Raw genomic sequence first — 25,902 nt, 5'->3', positions numbered from 1 at the left:
CTCAGAAACAGCAGCCAACATGCAGCGGTGTGTTTACAGCTAACAGCTGATGAAGTTAAGCTAAATACTGGGTTTTATGAACTTGATGGCTTTATCCAGTTTGTTATTAAATGTGTAACGATCTTTACCGTGTGTCTCTTCATTATACTCCCACACAAAGAAGCTGTTTGAATGGTCAAGCAAGTCTATAGTTTTTACAGCTAGGCCTACAGCCTACGTCAGCTGCTTAATTTGCCTAATCTTCGCAGGTCTTTAGACCGTGGTGGAAACACACACAACAGTGGGCTGAAGGAACCTTTCAGTTCCTTGAAAAGAGATCCGGGGACTAAAAAGTTGAGTAAAATGTTTTTGCATGAAAACTTAAAACATCAAAATAGTTGCCAAGTAATTTTCAGTTCGCCTCAGCTGTATAAACATCTTAAAAAAAATAAATAAATAAAAGTCCTAATTTGTGTATAATTCAAGTGAATAAAGTCAAACATTTATTGAATATTTATTGAACATTTGTTATATTGTTATTGAAAAAAATTATATTGCGATTGTTATTGTTTTATTGTCCAGCCCTAAGATGTGGTGGACTCGAAGTGTTTACTCGTCCAGAGCTGCAGCTGTTGTTCTCACTGTTGATGATGTGTTTAGAAAATGTATTTGGTGGATTTGGAACAGTAACACGCTGCATGCTGCAGGGTTTTTTCCACACGCAGTACTACTTTCCTCTGCTGCTCGATACAGTATGTGCTCTTTGGTTCACAGACGCTGGTCTTGTGAGTTCATTCACAGGCCTCGGTTTGCTTGTGATTGTTCAGTGTGAAATCTTTAAAGTTTGCAGAAGTTGATCTTTTCCTGTCTGGTTGAGAGCAAAAGTTAAAGCAGCTGTTTGTTGGCAGATGCTGTGTGATACACGGCAGGACAACAGGACGTCAGACAACAAGCCGAGACCAGGTTTGTGCTGGCAGGATACCTGAGATCAAACTGCCAGGACGTGTCGCCTCTTGTAGATGATTTGTCGCTGCAGAGAGAGATAGAGGGGTACTTTGTAGTGTTGCAGTTTCAGTGGTTCACATTAAAATCACAGTTACCAAACATCCACAACTTACAGAAAACACACGAGGTAGGTTAAAAAATAAAATACAACTAACACATTTACAAATAGTCATTCAAACTACTTTACATAAAAAGAAAGAGTGTAGAGGTGCATTGTTATGCAGGAGTCTCCTCTCGCTGCCCAGAGGGAAGTCATTGTATATTTGAATTGGGGAGGAATGACTTCCTGTAGTGGAGCTGAAGCAGCCGAACAGTTCGTGCAGCGGATGTGAAGTGTTGTTTGTCATTTTGAGCAGTTTGTCCACCATCCTTCTCTCCACAACCAACTGGAGAGGCAGCAGGGCCGTCCTCAGCACACAGCCAGCCCTCCTAATCAGCTTGTGCAGCTTCTGAGGCCCCATCCACACAGCTGCATTTTGGTTTTAAAACGGAGACCTTTTGCTACGTTTGCTCCTCCCCGTCCAGACTGAAACGGTGAAAACGAAGACCTGAAACGGAGAAGTTTGAAAATGCTGCCGACCCCGTTTTTCATTTCGTCAACTTTAGAAATAATGATGCGGATGCTCACTGCTGGCTCTCTGATTGGGTATTAATATTAATTAGTTCAGCTGTATGTCATTACTAACTTACCTACTTGTCAAGTGTTGAACATCAGGTAGAAGCTTAGACTAAACTGGTGCACAGCTCTGTCCTGTACACATACTGTACATCCTGATAATTATATTTCAGTTTTCAGAGGAGTCTGACAACTGGCTGTTAAAGAAATGAGGGACCATGGAGCTGAGGTTAATGAATGCAGAGATGCAAACTAGTCCTTTTAAACTAATTAGGAGATTTTTCTTTTGGATTTTAATGCGCAAATAAAATGCTTTGTAATCATCCAAAGATTCTGTATAGGAAAAAACGATGCATCAAGATGCATCAATAATCGTTTTATAATCTCATCGCAGCCCTCTGAATCGTAATCGATTCGTGAGGTGCCCAGAGATGCCCACACCTAGTAGACGGCAGGCGGAGATGTAGCAAAAGGTCTGCATTTTAAAACAAAAATGTAGTCGTTTGGATGGAGCCTGAGAAACTATTTGGTTTGAATGTTGATACCATCAGAGGGAGGCTTGCACTCAGAGCAGACTTTATTTAGCCTCTCCTGTTTTTCAGACTTTAGTTTCCTGAAAATATAAAAAAGCAGCTTCATCCTTCAAGTTCCTTCATACAGATGATGAACAGCAACACTTCAACCCAACAAGGGTCTGCAGCGTGTCCCAGCATGCACTGGGACAGAGGCAGCATACACAGACAAACACACTTCCAGTTGATCTACCCTGCATGTCCCTGCTCCGTGGGAAGAAACACAAACTGTTAAAATCAAGTGTTACATCAACAGTCTCTCCTGCACACTCGCTCTTCGACATTCCTCCAGCGCTGCGTTCACTGAGATTATGTAACATCTGTGATCGACTCATTTGGACAAATGGGGTCTCCTGAAAGTTCACAACTCTCTGAGGACCTTGACACACCCATTAAGAATGTCTAGTATGGAACGTCATGAGTATTTTGTGGGTGTTTCACACAGTCGGTGTTCTCAGTTTTCATCACCGTTAGAAGCCTTTTTGTTTTCATACGAGTGGATATGATCTAATTTAAAGGATGAATGTCTATAAATCCCACGTGCAGTATCAAACCAACAACCTGTCAGTCAGTCTCTCAGGACTCTCTGATTTCCTGTCAGCTCCGAGCCCGTTGGTTCCTATTGAAGAATCCTTCAAATATATTATTTAAAAAGGCTCAGTATTTTTTTGTAAAACAGCTGCTCACTGTAGTATTTAATCAAACAAACAGGAGGAATTACTGCATTTGTTGGGGACTACTTTCAGTGGCGGATGAATCCACATGTGGAGCTCTAGGATTGTATATGTAGTATTTGGGTGTTTGTGGGCCAGAGTCAGAAAAACTTCAATGTGTGTTCAGGGTGATGAAGTGATGTCAGTAAGTGCAGCAGTGTGAGAAATTCAACAACAAATCGACCAATGATGTTACCACAAACTGTATAAAAGAAGTGGACGTAGCCGCCATGACGTCACCTGTCGGTTTGTGGACTACCGCCTTGCCAAGTTGGCTGTTGCCATCTTGTTTTTTTGGAACCAGACATGACCATATTTGGATCAGAGGGTGGAGCTAGCTAGCTTAGTTAGCTAAGTGCATCTGTAATTCATGTTAACTGTGATATTAGCTGGGATGCAAATTTTGGCTACAGACATGCGTAAAACAAAACGTACTTACTGAGAAATGACCAGCCGACTCCTAATAAGCTTTTTCAGTTGCGCTGATTAAATGTACACAGAGCAGCGGATACGAGTGGTCATGGTATGGTAGCGACCTGTCAATCACCTTGTAGCCCCGCCCTAAAGCCTCCCCTGCTTTCTGGTCTATGTTCCTCTAAGTGGGACCATAATTTACTAAATGAACATCATGCTGTGTTGAAGAAGACTTGAAACTAACGACTGAGACCATAAACTCATCCGGAAAGTGTTTACTGAGGGAATACAGCAGCTGAGAAGTAGAAACATTTTCTCATAGACTTCTATACAATCACACTTCTTTCTGCAGCCAGTGGAGTCGCCCCCTGCTGGCTGCTAGAGAGATCGCAGGTTTAAGGCTCTTCACCACTGGCTTCACTTTTCAGACCCGGAGGTTCCTGCTTGGTTGTAACTCGTTGTGGTGCTGTGACTTTAGGAGGAGGAGGAATCTGACTCTGTTGTTGACCTCGTCGTATCTCGCTTTGGATGAGATTATCTGCAAAATTATTGAAAGTGAAGCTTGTGTGTGTGTTTTCAGTAGCCCTCGGTCATGTTGGCCAGCAGCCGGCCTCCATCCTCAGTCGCCATCTGTGGCAGAATATTGCTCAGTGTTTTTCTTCCTGTTCTGCCAAACTGCCTACATTACAACATTATTCTGGACTTCACTCAACACACATCCTTATTACAACAACATGCAGCCAGATAACAGAAAGAACATCTGATGTTTTCAGCTTCTCCTGTTTGAAGATTTGCTGCTTTTTCTTTATGTAAATGATTGTAATAACTGTAATGTTTGTCAATAACGTTGAGCTTTGGACGGTTGGTTGGACACAACAAGAGTTGTGAAGGTGTCACTTTGGGCTCTGGGTAACTGTTACGGCAGAATCTTTTCAGACCAATGGATTCAAGGAGGCTCCAGGATGAAAAATCAGCAACATCCTGCTTTACATTAATGATGAGGAATAATAATCTGATGGAAGGAGAGATATTGGTACAACAGGGACACTTACTGCTTTTATACTTTAAAAGGTAGTTTATTTATCATTATACAACATAAGATTGTAAAACGGGAATAGGGTAACATATAGATATACATATATCTCTATACATATACACCCAGGAAATACAGTGGGGGAAAAAAGTATTTGACCCCTTGCTGATTTTGCAGGTTTGCCCACTTACAAAGAATGCAACAATCTACAATTTTAATCATATGTACATTCTAACAGTGAAAGACAGAATCCCAAAGAAAATTCCAGAAAATCACATCATATGAATTTATAAAAATTGATAGCCATCTGATGAGGAAAAACAAGTATATGACCCCCTACCAAACAGCAAGTATTCTGGCTCCTACAAGCCAGTTAGTCTTTCTTTAAGACACAGCCCCAATCCCAACCAATTATCTACATCAAATACACCTGCCTCACCTTGTTACCTGTATAAAAGACACCTGTCAACACCCAAACAACCAGCATCCAACATCACCACCATGGGCAAGACCAAAGAGCTTTCTACGGACATCAGGGACAAGATTGTTGATCTGCACAAGGCTGGGATGGGCTACAAGAGAATCGGAAAGCAACTTGGAGAGAAAAGATCAACTGTCGGTGCAGTTATCAGGAAATGGAAGAAGCACCACACCACCGCCAACCTCCCTCGGTCTGGGCCTCCACACAAGATCTCGCCTCGTGGGGTGTCCCTGATCATGCGAACGATGAGGAATCATCCCAAAACCACAAGGGGGGAACTGATGAATCAACTGAAGGCAGCTGGGACCACAGTTACAAAAGAAACGGTTGGTAACACACTACGCCGTCATGGATTGAAATCCTGCAGCGCACGCAAGGTCCCCCTGCTCAAGAAGAAACATGTACAGGCCCGCATGAAGTTCGCCATTCACCACCTGGATGACTCAGAAGAGGCCTGGAAGAAGGTGATGTGGTCAGATGAGACCAAAATAGAACTTTTTGGCCTCAACTCGTCGTGTTTGGAGGGCAAAGAACACCGAGTACAACCCAAAGAACACCATCCCCACCGTCAAGCATGGTGGTGGCAACATCATGCTTTGGGGGTGCTTTTCAGCCAAGGGGACGGGACAACTCCATCGTATTGTGGGGAGGATGGACGGGGCCATGTATCGTGGAATTCTGGACCAACATCTCCTTCCCTCAGTGAGAGAGCTGAAGATGGGTCGAGGATCGGTGTTTCAGCACGACAACGACCCTAAGCACACCGCCAAAGCAACAAAAGAGTGGCTGAAGAAGAAGCACATCAAGGTTCTGGAGTGGCCTAGCTAGTCTCCAGACCTGAATCCAATTGAAAATCTTTGGAGGGAGCTTAAAATTCGAGTTGCCAGGCGACAACCTCGGAACCTGAATGATTTGGAGGCTGTCTGCAGGGGGAGTGGGCCAACATCCCTGCCGAAATGTGCACAAACCTTGTCACCAACTGTAAAAACCGTTTGACATCTGTGCTGGCCAATAATGGCTTTTCTACAAAATATTAACATGCTGTTTGTCCAGGGGGTCAAATACTTGTTTTTCCTCATCAGATGGTTATCAATTTTTATAAATTCATATGATGTGATTTTCTGGAATTTTCTTTGGGATTCTGTCTTTCACTGTTAGAATGTACATATGATTAAAATTATAGATCGTTGCATTCTTTGTAAGTGGGCAAACCTGCAAAATCAGCAAGGGGTCAAATACTTATTTCCCCCACTGTAATTCTGCAGTGCACTTCTTGAATTTGTGTCTGGGAGAAGGTAAGCAGCAGGAAGATGATGAGAATGTTTTTCATCTTCACGTTAAAAAGCGAGTCCACTTTGAGTGCGTTTGAACACCGAGCATCACCGATGTAAAACAGAGTCCTGCTGTCATCTGGCCAGAGTCTCTCAGTCTGTCTGCTCGCCAGGTGCTTGATCGGGCTGTTAATGGAGCAGGTCTGTGTAAAGATGTGTGGCTCTGATTTCCCCGTTGATTGGCAAACGGGGTCCCCATTTTTTTTTTTTTTTTTTAACTTTTATAGTTAAATATATACTATAGAATTATAGTTAAATAATAAAACTTTTTAAACTATCAATGTTTAAACACTAGACCACCATAAACTATGTTCTTAAATCACGCGCGCACACAGTTCATTGTAATGCAAACAAGACAGTAGGCTACGCCTGTCACTCTATGATAAACTACATTAACATTTCCTCTAATGTTAATGTAGTTTCAGCACTTGCAGCTGACCGGGATGCAGCAGCCTGTGTCTCGTCTGACGTCCTCCATGTGTTTCTGTCATTCTCTCTCTGTTTCCCCACTTTGGTAAAGAAGATCTGGATACTGGTCTTGACGGTCCTTTGCTGTTATTTGTGATGGTTCAAACTGCAAGTCATGCTAAATTCACAGGGATTTGTTGAATTTGTTTTAATAGTTGCCATTGCGAAATCCTGGAGGGACTGAAATACTGACATTAAAACAAAATAAAAGACCTTGACTATCCATGCTTGTTAGCTGTGCTAGCAGCACGGCTGTATGAATAGCAGCGTCATTTGGTCCCCCTCTTTGGTCCAGACTGAAATATCTGAACAACTACTGGATGGATCGGCACAAAATCTTGTTCAGACCTTCATGCTCCCCTTCAGGACGAACTGTAATAACTTTGGTGATCTCTGGATTTTCATCTAGTGCCATCATCAGGTCAACATGTTCATGTGTTCAATCAGGGTCTGAAATTAGCACCTGCCAAATTTGGGTAAAATGTTGGCAGTGTAAAATCGTTGGGCCATCCGCCACTTTGGCTGACAGGAAAAACAAACAGAAAGACACGTGTAGTAAGGTTAGAGTATTGTTAGTGATCAGCGTATGCGTCACACACAGCCAGCAGTCAGCTCAGGGAACATCTGTGGCGGCGTTTGAGACCAAACTCACCAGTAAAAGAGGCTTGCAGGCAGCACCGGCCGGACTGCTGAGCTCTGTCGGAGAATCTCTAATCTTGTCTGCTAGACACAAGAGGTACTTGGTTTTATTTTCGTTTACCTGCTGGGATCCAGAAGAGGTTTTTGTTGAGATATGGACTCGTGTGGAGATTTTGAACTGAGATAACGTTCATTCATTGGTGGTTGAACTGTGGGTTTTGAATTGAGCGCTGACTGTATGAAACTCTGTGGTGAACTTTGTGTTTATCTTCTGTCAGTAACTTTGAAATACCTGGTTTTGAGTTATAAGTAAGGGAGGGATGCACCGAAATGAACATTCTTCACAGCCTCTCTTCAGGTAGGACTCATACTGCAACACTTGTCTTTGTAAAGAGACAAACTGACAGGATAAAGTCTCTAACCTGCCTGTCAGCTCGCTCTGGACCGTTACTGTGGATTTACCATAAAGGCTTGAACATGTGTGCACTCCAAATTTAGGTGCGGCTAGATTAATCGACTTCTCACAGATGAGTGACAGAAACACTCAAAGCGGTTCTTTTCTAAGAAGTCAGCAGAACAGCGTAGGCATGAAATTCTTCCACACTGCCGACATGCAATGTAATTGTTTTGTAAAATGTATTTGTTCTTTTGGGGTGTGTGTGTGTGTGTGTGTGTGTGTGTGTGTGCGCGCGCTCTCTCTCTCTGGGTACGGAAAGTATTCAGACCCCTTTAAATTTTTCACTCTTTGTTTCATTGCAGCCATTTTCCAAAAATCAAAAAAGTTCATTTTATTTCTCAGTAATGTACACTCAGCACCCCATCTTGACAGAAAAAAACAGAAATGTAGAAATTTTTGCAAATTTATTAAAAAAGAAAAACTGAAATATCACATGGTCATAAGTATTCAGACCCTTTGCTCAGTATTTAGTAGAAGCACCCTTTTGATCTAATACAGCCATGAGTCGTTTTGGGAAAGATGCAACAAGTTTTTCACATCTGGATTTGGGTATCCTCTGCCGTTCCTCCTTGCAGATCCTCTCCAGTTCTGTCAGGTTGGATGGTAAACGTTGGTGGACAGCCATTTTCAGGTGATTCAGAGATGCTCAATTGGGTTTAAGTCAGGGCTCTGGCTATATATATATATATATATATATAAATAATGTGTGTGCGCGCGCGCTATTTTCGGCCGATTTTAATTTCAAGTGATTGTCATGGGTCCTTTTTTATGTAATGTTTTTGATATATATTGTACATTTGAATTTACAAGTTTATGATGTCTAAAGAGCTGAATGTCATTAATTCATTGAGCTCCTACATTTCAAAGATTAATAGAGATTAATGAGCAGTTTAAAAACAGTACATATAAAAGTTTAATTATAAATGCAGGCAGGTGCTAAATGAAGTACATGAAGCTCACGTTGAACATTTAAAATTAAATATGACCACAGAATCTCTAAATATGACTCTGTCAGCGCCCTTCCTGTTCTTCAGCTTTCGTGTGTTTGTTTATTCCTCTGTTTGTTTGTCTCATCACATGTGAATTAATTTTGGAAACCGGCTGTGTGTCCTCTCTGTCCTCCTGATGCTGCTGTTCATGAAGTGAGCCGGCGCTCTGCGGACGGGCTAAATATAGTCCAGACATTTAAACCTCCTTCAGGAGTCTGCGGTCGTTTCAGCTCCTTCACTTTCAGCTGTCTCTCCGTAATACTCCGGCCTTGCTGCAGACGAGGCCCTCCTCTCGCTCCTGAATGATCATCACGCTTTACGGCTGAGGCGGTGACGTGTTGCTGCTGCTGCTAGAAATCTTTGAGTTTAGAGAGCTTCACAAAGTGTCCCAGAGGTCTGAGATCGCTGACGAGGCTTTAAATAGCTGAACCTGATGTTAGCACTTCTGAGACGGCCTGCACCGGGACCCCAGACCTCCAGACGCTCCGAGTCCAGCTAACTCAGTCCAGGACAGCAGAGGGTCGCCGCAGCCAGCAGAACCGCAGACGCCATGACACAGTATTTATCAGTGATTGATACCATACTCTGCATTTATTTGTTAAATGATATAAGGGAGAAGTAGATTAAAGTAAAGACTGTAGCAGCACCAGGTGAAACATGCAGATTAAATGTGCGTCTTGTTCAGACTCAATTTGTGTCCGGTTCAGACAAGGCGGGTGGAATTCCCCAAAGAGTTGCTTAAAATGACACCAGCTGAAGACGTGATCTGGGTTTCCTGCCGTGTTGCAGTCATAGTAACGCTTCACTAAGCAACACCAGAGGTATTGAAACTAAAAGATGTGTGATTTCGACAGGAAGTTAAGTACGCAAGGGCTCTTTTTTTGAAAGTGATGTTGGTGAATAAATCAGTCGTGTTGACTCTCATTTACTCACCTGCAGTTTCCAGGAACTAAGTAATATTGCTCATTATTTACCTTGTGGGTGTTTCTCTGATGTCCCTGACATCCTCAAGCTTCTCCAGCTTCTGCATCTTCTCCTCAGTCTCCAAATCACAGACAAACAAACATTAGTAAAACTAGTCGTTTGAAGCTTGAACATCTTGTAGTCAAAGTTTCCAAAGGTCACAAGTTACCAGAATTTATGAATTTAATAATAATCCTAATCAGTCATCTGTGGCAATCCACGAGTAACGTCCTAAATATAATGTAATATAATCAGGAACAGCCTGAGCTCTGTTCCCTCTGGTGTGTTTTCTGTTTGTTGGCAGAGGCTGCTCCAGCTGCTTTCCAACAGCAACAGATAGTGAACTTGATGTTAATCAGTGCAAGAATTGATTGACTTTAGTTTAATTAATAAATCAGTGAGGACACGTGCCCTCACTGAAATACAGCCTGATGATAAATTAGGGCTGCAGCTATCGTTTTATTTAGTAATCCAGTATTTTGCCTATTATTCCATTGATTCATGAAGTAATGGGATAAGAAAAGCTTGGCGCCCCCAGTACCGGGATCAGCTGTGTATCTCATATCACTGTAACGTTACAGCCCAAACTTGACTTGAAGCAGCCAGCTTCCTGTCCCCAGGCCAAGTCCTTATGGACTGAGCTACTGCCGCCACAAATCTGTAGACAATTAACACTGAGTTGTTAATGATGATGTGCTGTTACTTTCTGATTGGACAGAGCCAATCCAGAGCTGCAACGTACGCAGGTCTGCGTCAGGTAGATCCCTCTGGGACGTCCTGTCACCTGCAGGCTGCTGCGTGGTCAGTCTCAGGTTTATTCCTGCAGCGCTGCACAGCTGCTTCCCTCAGACGTGCCCACGCTTAGATAAGAATAAATATAATAATATGATATGAAATAGGGCTGAACAATTAATCATTTTCGAATCGACATTGCGATTTGAAAGAACAAGATTAGCTGATCGTGAAGCCGGCAATTAAAATGTAGGTTAATAAACTCATCTGACGAGTTTTAAACAGTCGTGCAGTTACAAATTAATTCTGTTGTTGTCCTTGTGTGACAGACTTGCAAACCAATCACAAGCGCCATGCATGTCCTGTTACGGTCCTACTCACCAATCAGAGCGGGCACAGGGCGTGTACATTTTATACAACAAACAAAACTGGAGGCAAATGTGGGAGAATGGCGCCAGGCTACGGATAACCTCTCTCTGTGAGCCCATTTCTCTGTACAGGCTACTTCTACATGGAGCATTTCAGAATAAGAGCTTTCTGCCTGCCTGATTTTGCTGACTTGTTCAGAATTTGTTGGTTTGTTTGGTTGTCCTTGATTTATGTACGGTTAAGTTTGTCTGTTTTTAACTGTGTGAATATATATTTTTTAAATTTCAAATCGAATCGTAATCGCAATTAGATTTTAATTTAATTTTTTTCCCCCAAATCATTCAGCCCTAATATGAAACAAAAAGACGAAAAGCAGAATATTAGAGACACTTTAACCTGCAGATATTTGGGATTTTTACTTTTTTACTTTTAATTCACTAAAGTCAATTTATAAATTTGCTAAATAATAATGAATGAATGAATTACGTGTTGATTGACTAATTTATTTACTTCTGCTTTAATGTTTGGGTGTGCCCACATGGTCTTGAGCGTGCAGCCACAGTTTCTGCTTAGTTAGTATTCGTGTCAGGGCAGCAGGAAGCGATCATGTGACTCTGCCAGCGGTGATGTAATTTGCAGTGTGCTCATTGAACGTGTTGAGACAATGTCAGTCGCCGGGGTGTGAGGTGCTGACGTGTTGCTGTGGCACCCAGAGGAGACAAAGAGCTGTTGTAACCCCCCCCCCCCCCCCCCCCACCAGCAGCACCAGTACCGTACCAGCTCACACACAGCTCTGACACACATAAACACCCCCCTGCTGTGTTTCTGTGGTGGAGCTGTCACCTCCACATCTTTGTAAAAAACACACCTTCCTCTGCTGCATCGCACTTTGCTCTCGCTTAGGAACTGCATCACTGACTTCCTGTGGCAGCTTTTCAATACTAACTTGTCAAAACTAGACCTAAAGACTGTGACAGCTTCTCAGGTAGGCCTGCACACAAACCTAATGACTAAAAACTTTGTAGTAGGAAGAACACAGCTTCTTTAGCTTGCTGATCTTCCGGTTATCTGTGAAAACTACAAACATTAGGCGCTAATTAGGATCTTTTTATTAACACTGACGAGAGCAACGAGTTTTGCTCAGTGCTTCATCTGATCACCATATTTTCTGAGTATCAAACACTCACGTCACGTGTGGAAGGATGAGACTTTGGTAATTAATACTGCTGACTCGGCTAGTTGTTGAATTGATCAGTGATAGAAAATTAACAGATAGCAATTTTAATAATTGAAAAAATTCATTGGAGGATGTAAATTGGTGCTTTTGAATTATTGAAAGGTGAATTTAATGTCTAAACCTCCATGCGTAGGTTTCAGTAGTTGACACCCTAGCTAAATATCAGTAGTGGCTTCCTTTTTTTTGCTGTACCTCTTTATTTGTTTAGTCCAGGCACTTAGGCGGATCATGATCACCTGAGAGGTGAAGTGAAGAACACTGATTACCTGGTTACCATGTCACCTGTCAGTGGGTGGGATCTATCAGGCAACAGGTGAACATTGCGTCCTCAGAGTTGGTGTGTTAGAAGCAGGAAAAATCTGCTGCGTGAGGATTGGATAGACTTTGACGAGGGCCAAACTGTGATGGCTGACGGATCATCTATAGACCGGTCTGCAGGGGTCGGTACCTATCAGAAGTGGACCAAGTAATGAGAAGCGACTGTGAACCGACGACAGGGTCATGGACGGCCAAGGCTCAGTGTCGCACGTGGGGAGTGAAGGCTGGACCGTGTGATCTGATCCAACAGACGAGCTACTGTAGGTCCAACAGCTTAAAGAGCTGATGCTTGTTCTGATAGAAAGGTGTCAGAACACACAGAGCATCACAGCTGACCCCTGTCCTGTGCCAGAAGTGCCTACAATGAGCATCAGAACCGGACCATGGAGCAATGGAGAAGGTGGCCTGGCCTGATGGATAACGTTTTCTTTTCCATCACGTGGATTTCCAGGTGCGTATGCGTCGCTTACCTGAGGAACACATGGCACCAGGTTGCACTATGGGAGGAAGGCGAGCCGACGGAGGCAGTGTGATGCTTTGGGAAATCTTGTGCTGGGGTCCTGCCGTTCATGTGGATGTTACTTTGACATGTACCACCTTTCTAAGCATTGCTACAGACCATATACTGTACAGGCTGTAATGGAAACAGTATTCCCTGATGGCAGTGGCCTCTTTCAGCAGGATAATGCGCCCTGCCACAAAGCAAAACTGGTTCAGGAATGGTTTGAGGAACACAATGAGTTCAAGGTGTTGATCTCAATCCAATCCAGCATCTGTGCAACTCGTTCTCACTGCCATAGTCAAGATCGTTTGTAATGCCCTGAGGAGAATAAACACAACTCGCCATTACTAGCTTTATGAACCCAAAGTAAACGTTTTGCTGTGATTAAATAGCAATAAACGGATCAAACTGATGCCATAATAACTACAATATGATGCAGATTTGTTAAACATATGAATTCATGCTTTGTCAGCAAGTCAGCAGGACAACAACTTGTTTGTTTCTTCTCTGAATGGAGTTTGGATCGATCAGGGCTATGCTAACTTGTTCACAGTAAAATGATAAATGATAGCTGGAATAAAGATACAGACACATTTTCTTAAATCACCTGGTAGTTCAACCTCCTCGCTTTCTTTTCTCCAAGTAATGTCCAGTTTTGTCCGTTTTTTTTATATGAAGTAGTAGTCCAGCAGAGCTGTGGGTGCCAACTAGAGCCCGACCGATATGGGATTTGTAAGTCGGATACCGATTTCGATATTTGAGATTTTTTTTTTTTAATCCGGCAGCCCATTTATCGGCTTGTTTTAAGAAACGCATGACCTAAACAAAGATTATCCATAAGATGTTGCTATGTTGAGACAATACCAAGATACCATGACATAATGCAGCATAAAATAAACTTTTTTTTATTGTTTATAAATAGTACTTTTAACAAAAGTACAACAAAATATATCAAGGTTTTGATGAATAAGACTCTAATAAAACTACAGAAGTTTTCTTAAATATGTGATTTGTTAAATTATGGAGTACTACTACTAATGAATATTAAAGTAAATGGTGTAGTAATTGTGGGCATAAGATAGTTATTACCTTACATATAATCTGCCACAATGACTTTCTAAAACATATCGTCTATGATACAGTGACACAGGAAACGCTGCTGTTTAATTCATCTAATACTACATGACGGTCTACAAAGAGGACCTGCAACTTTGAGATTTCACACTCGCTGCTCCCGGCTCCCGCTCTGCCTGGCCATCTCCACACATACGGACAATCTCAACGCTAATAGGCTATCGCGACTCGGCGTCATGCGACTTTCTAGCTGGAGTTCAAATAAATATTCAACTCACGCGAAGGCCTGGCAGCGTCCCCTTCGCACTGCCTGACAGAAAATCGCAGCTCTACGCATCTTTGTATTGACTTTGTATGTAAACACACCGCCCCCAACGCTCACTTCGCTTTTGGTCTGAAAGCACCTTTAGCGTCATAGTTCTGCGCAGTGGGGGAAACCCTGTTCCGTCATGTATGAATGCTAAAGGTAGCTGTTGGATATTTACATTTATTCATATATTCGATTTTTTCCAAAGTGACTTACAATTGCTATATATGTCTGTGGTCGCACGCTGCTGGAGCAACTAGGGGTTAAGTGTCCTGCTCAGGGACACATTGGTGGGGAATTGGACCAGGGTCTCTCACACCAAAGGCATCCTTTTTATCCACTGCACCATCACCACCCGGACAAAATTCAGAGTAAGAAGGTGGTTTGGGTGTAATGTAGTTATTTAAACCCAAACCATGATATTTTCATAAACCTAACAAAGTATTTTTGGTGCCCAAACTTAACAATTAAAAATTAACCACAAGACTTTGCATATTTATTGCTAACTTGACCACGGAGCTCACGTCCAAAAACTACGCTAAAGTGCTATCCAGGGCATTTAAAAAACGATGCCAAGAAGTCTTGACCAAGTATCCATATGTGACGACTTGGGAGTGAAAATGTGTTGATCTGTGGGATGTGCTGGACAAACAAGTCCGATCCGTGGAAGCCCCACCTCGCAATTTAAAGGACTTAAAGGATCTGCTGCTAACGTCTTGGTGCCACATAAACACCTTCAGAGGTCTGTTGAGTCCATGTCTCGACCGGTCAGGGCTGTTTTGATGGCAAAAGGTGGACCTTAACAATATTAGGCAGGTGGTCATAATGTTATGGCTGATCAGTGCACTGTTTTTATAGCTGTAGTTCCAAACCTTTGTGACCACATCTTCTACTGCGGCATCTCTTCACAGGTTGTGGCCTAAATGTGATTAACCAAAGAGATGAAGTTCTTCTTCTCACATTGTTTCATATAAAGGGTTGTAGAAGCCTGAAGACGTGAGAGAGCCCAGTAAAATAACTAAATATACTGCGAGCCACATTTAGTAAGTAAATAAGATGACCCAGTAGATGGCCCTCGTCACATCCGGGCTCTTAGACTAGGACAAAAACGGTAGACACATGGGTTTAATAAATAGTTTAGAAACGGAGAATTAAAACAAATACGATCTCCGTCCACACCAGTGTTTTAGCTGCGTATCAGAGTAGATCTCAGTCTACATTAAAACGACTGAAAACACACATCTAGTGGCCGTTCACGTACACTGGACATGCGCGTGCCAGCGTAAACATGAAGCAGATGGTCTATTCCTTAGTTACAGAAGATTTGGCGAAAGAATAAAGTAATGAACCACACCAGATTTTATTTTGCATGGACCAATAACGAGCTGGGACTGTTACTGAGTGTAACACGGGAGCTAAAAGCGGCTGTGGCGGCGCAAAACAGACTGGGAGTCGTCGCAAAGCAAACGCCGACATGCACAGTACAAGTGTAGTCAGTACTCTGTCAGTAGCAACGTGGGTCTGCTTTGCATGACTTATGAGAACCAATCAGGGAGCCAACGTCATCGTTTCTAAAGTCCTCAACTTTTGCCCGTCTGCACTAAAGCGCGAATTTCAAAATAAAAAACGGGGTCGGCAGCGTTTCCAAACTTCTCCGTTTTAGGTCTTCGTTTTTGCTGTTTGTCTTGATGGGAGGTGCAAAAGTAGCAAAAGGTCTCCGTTTTAAAACCAAAACGCAGCAGTGACTTTGCTGCATTTAGCACGCTGAGGGTTTTTCTCTGTTTGTCTTCAGTGTAAGTCAGGGCAATGATTCGATTACACATTCAGCTGGACTATGTTTTAAAACCAGGAAATGCACATGAGCCAAATGCAAATGAATGTATGAAATGTTTACTGTTTCACTTTTGAAATATGCAAACAGAGGGAAACACAGCTCCTTATCATAAGATGCAATCAACCTTTAGCGTCCTTCCGCTGTGATCCTTCTGGAAAGTTTGTCTGGATAGTTAGGCGTTTCTCAGTGTGGTGCCTCCGAATATTATATTCTTTAAAACTGCAAATGAAACACATTGGTTTGGTATTTTGAGATGGCGTTTAAATTAACAGGCACTTGCTTGTCCAGGCGGAGTTAAACTCTGTTCAAGGGTCGTCAGACATGTTTTCTGTTGAGCACTTCCATTCTTGTGACCGTTGATAGCCTGTTGTTTTGAAAAACCATGAAGCGTAGTCAGAACCACCTTAAGAAAATGTTGATTTGTAAAAGATATGTTGGCGGTGTTGCTACTTCTAAAACATCCTGCCTAACCGGTACTCTGCTTGTACAAATCTCAACTGACATGACAAGGAAGCGACCTGGCTCATAGCTAGTAATATGAAGTTTACTAGTTTTTTCATATATCAGATTCCTGTATGCCTCTCGGAGGTGGCCCACAGGCCACTAACTCAAGAGGCCGGGTGTAAGTAAAACTAAGTTTGGCCAAGTTGTGAAGCGAGCTAGCTTTGTTTCAGTCTTTGCATCTGAGGAGACTCTTTAAGACCAGTGTGATGTATAAAGCCGTGTTTCCAATGAAAGTATCCAGAACTTTTAGACCCAGTAACAACTTTTCAAGGAGCTAAAAGGTTTCTTCTGCCCAGTGTGTGTGTGTGTGTGTGTTTTCTACCGCGATCTAAAGTAGGAGTGGGAATCGCAGGGAATTCCCACCCCTACTGGGAATATAGGGTTTGTGTTTTGACCCTTTTGGGGCTGCTGTAGCTGGTCTGTATGGAGTGCAGAAGCAGCAGAGTAACAGACCAAGCCAGTGAAGGTAGTCTAAGGACAGGTCTGTGAAGATTAGACAAATTAGTCCGCTTGCATGTTCTTTCTCTGACGGATGAGTGGTACGGCGTACAAAGCAACAGAAAGGCACATTCTGTGAAGACTTGCCCTCCTCTACCTCTGATTGGGCAATATTTGCTGCCATTGTTAATTTCATTAATACAGTCAGGTTCAGCGCCAATCAGAGTCAGATAAGGCGGATCTCTTGGCAGGGAGTCAAGTTGAAACGGTGGCGGCAGCTCCAGAAACCCCCTGCGTCCCCTCTGAAACTAAAGCGGATGCAAAAGTACAGATGATGAGAGTAGGAGAAATCAAATAGCCTACTTGTCTGGAAAGTGTCAGTGGAAATGAGTATCAAGCCAAACGTCACAATTTGTCGGGCAGTGTTCTGCGTGGTGCACGTCGGCCTGTCAGACTTGTGACAGCATGCCGAGGCAGTTTAATGACTTAATAAAACTAATTTTCTTAGTGGTTACTCTGGATTTCACATGCTGCCTATTTGTTAGGAAATACTGTTACAATGTAAATGAATCACATGCCTACAATATGGTATGATTTGTTTTTAAGGTCGAGGTATACAGTCAGACGCATGGACATTAATTTAACAGATCAGAGAGAGATAAGCTATTTAATACACATTTAATTATCTAAATATAGTGCCTATAGTGAAGAATTTAAACAACTATGTGTTATGCTTAACCAATCTATAGAAAAGCATCCTTCAGTACTATAGAATTTAACAATAGGCAAAAACTGATAAAATGATCAAATAAAACTGATAAAATAATAAATACATTATTTATGTGTGGTTTCATTGTTTGGATAGTATTTCTGTAAACAATGACAAATATTTAGCCAAAATCTGTGTTCACACCACCCTTTACGGGAACTCAAGTTCATTAGCAATTCCTCACCCTGTCCAACAACAGCCCCATCAGAAGCATCGCAGCATCCGCTGGTTATGTGGAAAAGATATTTTCCAGAAAGACCAACAAAGTCACAGAAAGAACAGGAGCTCTGTGGAGCTCATTAGGAGTGAGCTTTTTCTGTTCCTAGTTTTACTGTAGCAGTTTAAAACAGCTACTCAGTGCTGCACGAGTACTGTACTTCTGACCAGAAAACATTTATAAAAGGAAGTAGTCCTAACATGCTCCAGTACTGCACACAAGGCCTTCTGGTCCACTGATGTTCATGGAAAATCCTTTGGCAAAGTTTTTCCAATCGAGTCATATCAAAGCATTTGTTTTAGCCTATTTATAGTTCATAAGTTATGGACGTGTTGATTTAATAAGTTAATAAAGTTCACAGTTCAAATCCACATTGTTGGCCTATGTTTATTATTGTTTTAGCTGTGTATTCAGCTCTGACAATATGACCACTAGTCTGTTGTTGTGATAGAGAGAGACTCTGAGTGAATCTGTTTTCAGTAGCAGATAGCTTATTATAATGTCCATTCAATCTTAATACTTTACTGAAAACATATTTTAAGTTATGATATACCACCACTGGCACAGCATCGGGCCTGTGGTAGCCGGGCCCCCGAGAGGTGTGGGGGTGTTTTTGAAAGGGGGCCAAAATAGCTGATTTTAGATAAAACTCTACAATAATGCAGCTCTCGACATCTGGCCAGAAAGCAGCAGATGCGGCGAATGCAAACAAGAGAGTTATTCGGGTTTCAGAAAGAGAAGTGGTTTAAGGGAAACCACAGCTGATGGCGGATGAATGCTGCAGGTTTCAGCAGCTGCTGTCAGTATTAATAAACGCTTCACCAGTCGAAAGAGTTCCTCTCAGGCTTTCACTTCTTCTTTACTACAACTCCGACCAAAGAGTTTGATATAGAATGATTTCTGTTCTTCTGCTTCGGCTGTAGGTGTCGATTAAATAAACTACAACCTGTCAACTTCCTGTCAACAAAACATATTAATACAGCTGTTTATGTGGAAACTCACATGATGCTGGTACAGTATGATGCTCAGCACATAAACAGTAATACTTTACCCCATCAAACCACGGCAGAAATGTGTCCCAGTCTCACCAATAAAAACACAATAAACAAACAACAAAATAATAAACATAACACACATCATTAGCAGTATACGTGCAGAAGGACTGAAGTGTGATACATCTTCATGAAGTCTCCCGGGATGGAGTTTAGTGTTTGTTCGTTATATTAATAACACTTGTTACAAAGGATCCTTAAAGGATCCTTAAATATCTTTTTGTAAGTCAGACATGTAATAATAATCCTAGCCAATTTGCCTTTTTTTGCTACAGTTAGGTTACTTGAGGCTGCTCAGAGTGTAATTCACCCCTGTCGGAAAAAAGGATGGCTGTAAACGTGCATTTGTTATGAGTACGTTATGACGAAGACAACAACTTTGCAAACACAGCTAGGGCTGCAGCTAACGATGATTTAAATAATCAAGTATTCCATAGCTTATAGATGAGAGAAATCTTGATTGTTTCAATGTATTATAATTTTAGAATAAAAAATGTATAATATAAATTTCGACCTGAGAAGAGCTCTGATCAGCTGATGAACTCAACACCTGCAAAGGTTTTAATCTCCGTCTGGCTCAGTGAAGTTCAAACAAACTCTTCCATGATGATCTTATGTTTTTGGAGATCCACCTCTAATGTTTGCCACATTCATCGTCAGGAACATGAACGTGTGAAGCACATTTCATCATAATCCATGTTGTGGTTATTGTGCGGCGGCACGGTGACTCAGTTTTAGTTTTGTTCTATTTCCAGAATCTAGTTTTTTCAAAGTGTGTTTTAGGGCCCTGAAGCTGCAGACCTGACAGATGTGTCGAGTCAGATTGTGTAATATTATCTAAAACAATCCGCTTCACGCCTCCTTTGAGTCTGACATCAAGAGTGGCAGTTGAACAAATCTACAAACTGCAGAAACTCGAACATTACATCACATCAGGTGATGACATGCTCAGCCGTGGGAGACCGCATCATGTTATGTCATGCTAACACCACAAGGGCATGTTTATGCTGGGGGTTTAAAAATGTGCCACACTGAGTCTGTGTTTTATACGGAAGTATTTGGATATATCTGGTTTGAGAAGAACGGGCCGCTCCCTTACTGTAGTGCTGAAGCAAGCCATTGATTAATCGATGTAGAATAGGAGGTAGGTTTATTTGAAGTTTGTGACTCTCTTCTGCTACGTACCGGACAATATACAGTAATATAAAACAACATAACACAAATAAACTATCATCAGTGGAGCAGTGCTGAAGATGAATTAGAGTTTAAAAGTTTGATAGCTTGGGGGAAAAATGCTGCTCTATAGTCTGGTGGTGCAGCAGCAGAAACTTCTATCTCTCTTCCCATAAGGCAGCAGGGTGAACAGGCTGTGGCTGGGTCAATATTATATAGCTTATATAGTTTCAGGAACCCCGCAGTCCTGGAACTGCAGTTCTTGGACTGTAGTTCTTTTGCAGCAGCGCCATCTAGTAGATTGGTGGTGGTAATGCACAGCAACACAAAGGAGGTTAACCCTGTCTGCCACACGGCCGATGTGCGCAGCTGTCTGGTTAACCTGTCGACGTGCATATAATCAATAACTTAGTTTAGGCACACACCCTGTGATGGTTAGGCTAAGGGTAATGTGCTTCGGGAGGGCTGTTGAGAGAAACATAGCTAGCTAGCTGGCAGTATCAAAGAAAACAAGGATCCTACAAATGCTATTGCTTAAGCTTCCTCAAGTCACTTTTAACTATGTTTAAAGTCTTTATTTTTAGTTGTCAAACTGTTCCAGCTTGTCAGATTTGCTGCTTTTCTCAGTTAACTGAGTATCTTTACACTGATGTTTGGGCTAAATGTTACATTTAAAGTTATCATCATGGACGGTTGAGTCAAATATAATCAACAGATAAAACCCACAGTGAACAGAGTCATTAGTTTCTCTTCTGTACTGACACAGTGTAAACTGATGTTCTGTAGTGCACTATGTCAGTGAGGAAATCTGGTGCATTTCCCCGGCCTTTCCTGTATTCTGAGGGGTGTGTGTGTGTGGCTGTACATGTGCAAGGTTTCCATTGTTGCACATGGGCCATTTAAAAAGGGAAGTGATTGTGATGAAATCAGCTGTTTCAGGTTGTATTGCCTTTTCAGCAGACAACTCCCTTTTTATCAAACTTGAGTGTTAGCGACGGCAGACGTTTGCTGCAGTAAATCGGTGAAGTTAAGATGCATTCAGAGGGGGAGGATGGAGGTTACTCTGACAGTGAAATACAGGGGGAACTTTACTGGTATGTATTTGTTCTTAACTACAGAAAGCAGATAGACCGTGTGTTTGAGAAAAGAGCTAACAGACTTTCTCCTGGACCCAGTGTCACTTTAAACATGTATGTCGGCTAAACTACAATCAGAGCGTACATTTACTCTAACACTGTACTTAAGTACCGTTTTGAGGTACTTGTATTTTTGGGAGGGGCTGTTTTTTCATGGTGTGGTCTTTATTGAAGGAAGTCTTAATGCTGCCGTGTACAATTTTAGACATTAGTTCTTGTTGTGTTTGATCTTTTCCTGTTTCAATATGACGATGACCGCGTGCACAGAGCCAGCTTCATAAAGAAATGGTTTTCCCAGTTTGGTGTGGAAGAAAAATCCACACACAGCCCTGACCTCAACTCTATCCAACACATTTGGGGATGAATGGCAAAAAAAGCTGTTTGGCTTATTGCAGAATCAGACATGTGATTGGCAAAGGGCAAGAAAGCAGGAAAATATACTGAGACCCCCCACACCCCGATAAAACTGCCCACGGCTCTATTATCACATGGATGGTAAAGTAGGACCCATGCGTTGCAGTCGGAATCAGACAAGTGTCTAATCCACTGTTCCATTGCAACCTCTTTATAATTATTATTAGGGCTGCAGCTAACGTTGATTTTAGTATTCAAAGCTTCTATAGATTTTTTTTTCAACGATTCATCGATGCTTCGTTTGGGAAGTATAGTTACTTGTGCTTGGCGACGGCACACACTACAGGAGCTGACAACAGCTATGGCACCCAACGCTGGTTTCCAAACCACTTTTATCAAGAAAACACATGTGAAATGTGAAACAGGAAATGAGCGATCCTGCACAGGAAACAGCTGTTTGTTATAATAAAGATGGCGACTATAAAGACAAAGAATCTGGGTGAAAGGATGGATCAGCACACGCAGGTAGCAGGGGTTGTCTGAGCTACAGAGAGCTGGAGGGGAGTTAAAAGGTGCAGCTCCCGACACCCAGTTAACTCCTGACTGTGAGGTTACAACTCATGGCCCAAAAAGGAGAACAACAAACGCACGTGTGCACATTTTCAGCTGAGGATTGCAGCTTACTTTGGCTTCAACTGTCAATCATGATTTCAGTTAACGTTAAATGCTAAAGTTACTGTTACCTTGTCTGTGGTCTGCTGGCAGAACACCGGCTGCGACATAAGTTTGGTTTTACGGTGGACGGACTGTAACATTACAGAGTTGTTATTTTCTTTAGAAATAATCCCATACTTTGGACACTTTTTTTTTGTCCCTTGCTGTTTTCTCTCTCTTCCTCCACTTTGCAAACAGCTCCATTATAATCACGTTGTGTTCACAGCGTAAACGAGGTGTACGACAGTAATAAATGTCCCTGCGAAACACTGTGCTGTAAAGTTACATGGATTAAATGAAGCATCGATGCAAAGAATTTGTCGAAGCATTTTATGAACCGATTTTATCGATTTTGTATTGAATTTTTTAAACTTCAACCACTAAATGTGCAACAGGCAACATGAAATAATTGAGTCTATAATTAAATAATATAACTAAAAACTTTCAAATTAGTTCAGTATAAGTTAATAGATTAATTTTAATGAATGAGAGACAGCAGCATTGGTTGTCGCCTGTTTAAGACCTGGTGGCCTGATTGTTAAAGAAACAGTTATGTTATTCAGGAAACTCAGATCAGTCTCTGTTGATAAACTATAGGAAAAAGTTTGACATTTCAACTCTGGTGGCGGGCGGACGAGAACGACACTGCACGGTCGCGCATTCACGTCAGGGATGGTGCGTTCAATAGCGCAGCGTTACTTGGATTATTAACTGTAAAATAACTGTTTTGGAGGTACTAATCTGTTACATTACTCTTTACTGGGAAAAGTAATATTGCAGTATTACTGCCCAACATGTTGCGTACCACTGATGCTCGAGAGCGACTGTGATACACACTGCGCAGGTGTGGAAATTGGCAGCTGAACGCAAACGAACATCCTTGTTGATACTTGGAAAGGAAGAAAACTTTACACACGTCAGCCTGTAGATGTCCTCAAATCCTTTCCATTTTACACCGGCCAGCTCTTGTACCCCCCCCCCCCCCACACACACACACACACAAATGTGGCTCCATTTCAAGAGGAACATAAACAGGCTTTCCAGTGATATAAGATGTATAGCCAAGAAGCATTGTTACAACAAAAAAACACAAATTTCCTTATTTTCTTTTGTACAGAAATATAAATAATAAATATAAGTAAAAGTAATAAATAAAGGCAAATAATAAAAATGTATAAAAACAGATGAGGAAAAATACAAATTAAACAGGAATATAAAAACTGTAAATGAAAATAAAAGCAGAAATATAAAAAACTGATAAGAGATTAAAGCATACACATAAACAGGTGGAACATAAAATAAAGTCAATTAAAGTAAGAGGGTTTTACAATACATTTATTCATTTAGCTGACGCTTTTATCCAAAGCGACTTAGAATTGCTATACATGTCAGAGGTCGCACGCCTCTGGAGAAACTAGGGGTTAAGTGTGGGAATTGAACCCAGGTCTCCCACACTAAAGGCAAGCATCTTATTAACTGACAATTAAAAAAGAAACTGAGAGATGAAGACGGATCATCCATACGAGTGTTGTTGTTGCATAGTTTTTCCACCAGAGGGTGCTCTGCAGCTCCCCTGTTGGCTGATCAGCTGACATGATCGTACTTTTATTTTTAATCTGCATTAAGTCATGTCATCTAGGTGAGGTATCATAACTAAACACAACACATGTTAGGGATAATCTAAAATAATAAATAAATCGGAATATCGGATTTTAAAATCCTCCAATATGAGAATCTGTACAGTGAATTTGTGTGTTGCTGAAGAGAAAACGTGGAACTGTGGCGTTACATGTGCTGCTGTGTCACCAGGAAGTCATCGATGAACAGGAAGCAGGCTGCTACTCACCTTTAACCCCATGTTCCTTAATCCCTCTGTCCTTTTTTTTAACGTTCCTCTTTCACTTTCCCCTGCTGATGACAGTGCTGAATGGTCCTTCCCCTAGCAGGGCCAACTATATAAATAAAACATTTTATCTATCAGACACTTCTGCTGTCCGAGCCTAAACACTGCAAGCTACTGGCTGCTTATTATTAAAAACACCTTTTAAAAATGAGTCTTAAAACAGTTGCAACCTGAGTAATTTAACAAACACAGCTGCCTGATTTTAGCATTAGATCACCAGTTGTTGCTGGTCTGTTTCTTTAACGCAGTTCAGTATGAGCTGTTTTATAAATGCATGCATCGATTGTTTAGACGACTGTTGATAAGCAGGCTGTCATATCACCAGCTGCAGCTATATATTTAGTAGATATGATCATAGATAGATCGGAGCAGAAGAAGGATGAATACCTAACAACATGTTCAAGAAGTGCACAGCGGGAGGAGGTCAAGCTGGACACATGGATCAATAAGACGTCTCTTACTGAAAGTCAGTGTTGGATTCTTTTAACCGCGACCATGTGGATCCTCTAACCTTACCAAAGTTGTATATTTAACCCAAATCCCGACGCTGCTAAAACCCAGACCAAGTCATGGCTGTGCCCAAATGTAACTAGACCTAAACCATCTCTGTGTGAGATTGTAAAACACATTTATTTGGTTTTGTTATAGTGATTTTAATGTAAAAATATAGATATATTGTATGAAAGTCCCTACACATGAAGTCAGATGAACGCAATGACCTTATTACAGTTTATTCAACTGTTTATTTTAGTTTTTGCTTAATGATGCTGTTTAGACAGTAGTGCACTGGTTATTGACAAATTGGATTGACATTTACCTCTCGTCCACTCTGTAGGGCAAAAATCAGGCAAAAACAAAGTAAAAAGTGACGTCAGTTAAGTCTGTGAGGGTTCAGGGCTTAGGGTCAGGGGGGAGAGACATTGGCATCGGTGTCGCTAGCTCATTTTTCCGGGGCTTTAGTCCCAGATGTTTTGACTTTAGCCCTGAATGTAACTAAAATTATTTTCTGTATTATGTAATAATCTTCATGACGCAGCCTGTCTCGCAGGTCTTCAAAGAACGGAGGCTACTCGCAATAATATTGTTCTCATAACGTGACCCCCATCGTTACTCAGCCTGCCTGCGTTTAGTGTGAGCGCGGGCGCGAGAGAGAGAGAGAGAGAGAGACTGGTTCATTGGTTACAGCTTCAGGGCTTGTCAGCGACTGCTGAATTGTCATCTGTCAGAGGACACCTGATCGACACACCTGTCACTCTGTGTGTCTGTCCTCTTCGCTCAGAGACACTTCGCTCTGTTTGACTCTCTCTGCTCCAGGTTGCTTCATTCCCTCTGAAGCGGCTGTGAGCTGCACTTTATCAGAGGCGCTGAAGTGAACGTGTGTGTGGATGTGTGCTGATATTTCGGTTTTCAGTTTCGGTTTTCTACCTCTGATGAAGAGCAGTGAGTTCGTCTCATCCAGTACATTCCCAGACGGCACTCTGTCTGTCAGACGGTCTAAAGGGCGTAGCAGCCTACGACCATATCAGCAGAGCACTAAGGCTGGGTAATGCACAGCAGTGGGGCGAGGTTTACGATTACGATTTTGTTCTCGTAATAAATGTGTAGAAAG

The 25,902-nt window shown here is 41.9% G+C and overlaps 1 protein-coding gene across 3 annotated transcripts in view; it reads left to right on the top strand.

Annotated features, from left to right (window-relative positions):
• The window catches only part of LOC119896919 (DENN domain-containing protein 4B-like), an 86,098-nt gene that overhangs the window by 4,766 nt on the left and 55,430 nt on the right, over positions 1–25,902 (top strand). The window contains exon 1 of one of the 3 annotated variants that reach the window (XM_038710350.1): positions 21,144–21,280. The exons of 1 other annotated variant lie outside the window; for it this stretch is intronic. In XM_038710350.1, coding sequence (XP_038566278.1) covers positions 21,219–21,280 — 62 coding nt within the window. In that variant the 5' untranslated portion in view covers positions 21,144–21,218. Of the gene's footprint in view, positions 1–21,143; positions 21,281–25,902 lie in introns of those variants that run through there. One more of the 3 variants, XM_038710349.1, reaches the window with a different exon arrangement.

The sequence above is a fragment of the Micropterus salmoides genome, unplaced genomic scaffold (assembly GCF_014851395.1).
Source record: "Micropterus salmoides isolate LMB-PRFRI ecotype aquatic unplaced genomic scaffold, ASM1485139v1 Ms_hic_scaffold_11, whole genome shotgun sequence".
NCBI classification, from domain to species: domain Eukaryota; kingdom Metazoa; phylum Chordata; class Actinopteri; order Centrarchiformes; family Centrarchidae; genus Micropterus; species Micropterus salmoides.
Note: the sequence above shows the minus strand (reverse complement) of the source record. Positions and strands in the feature narration are given on the sequence as shown.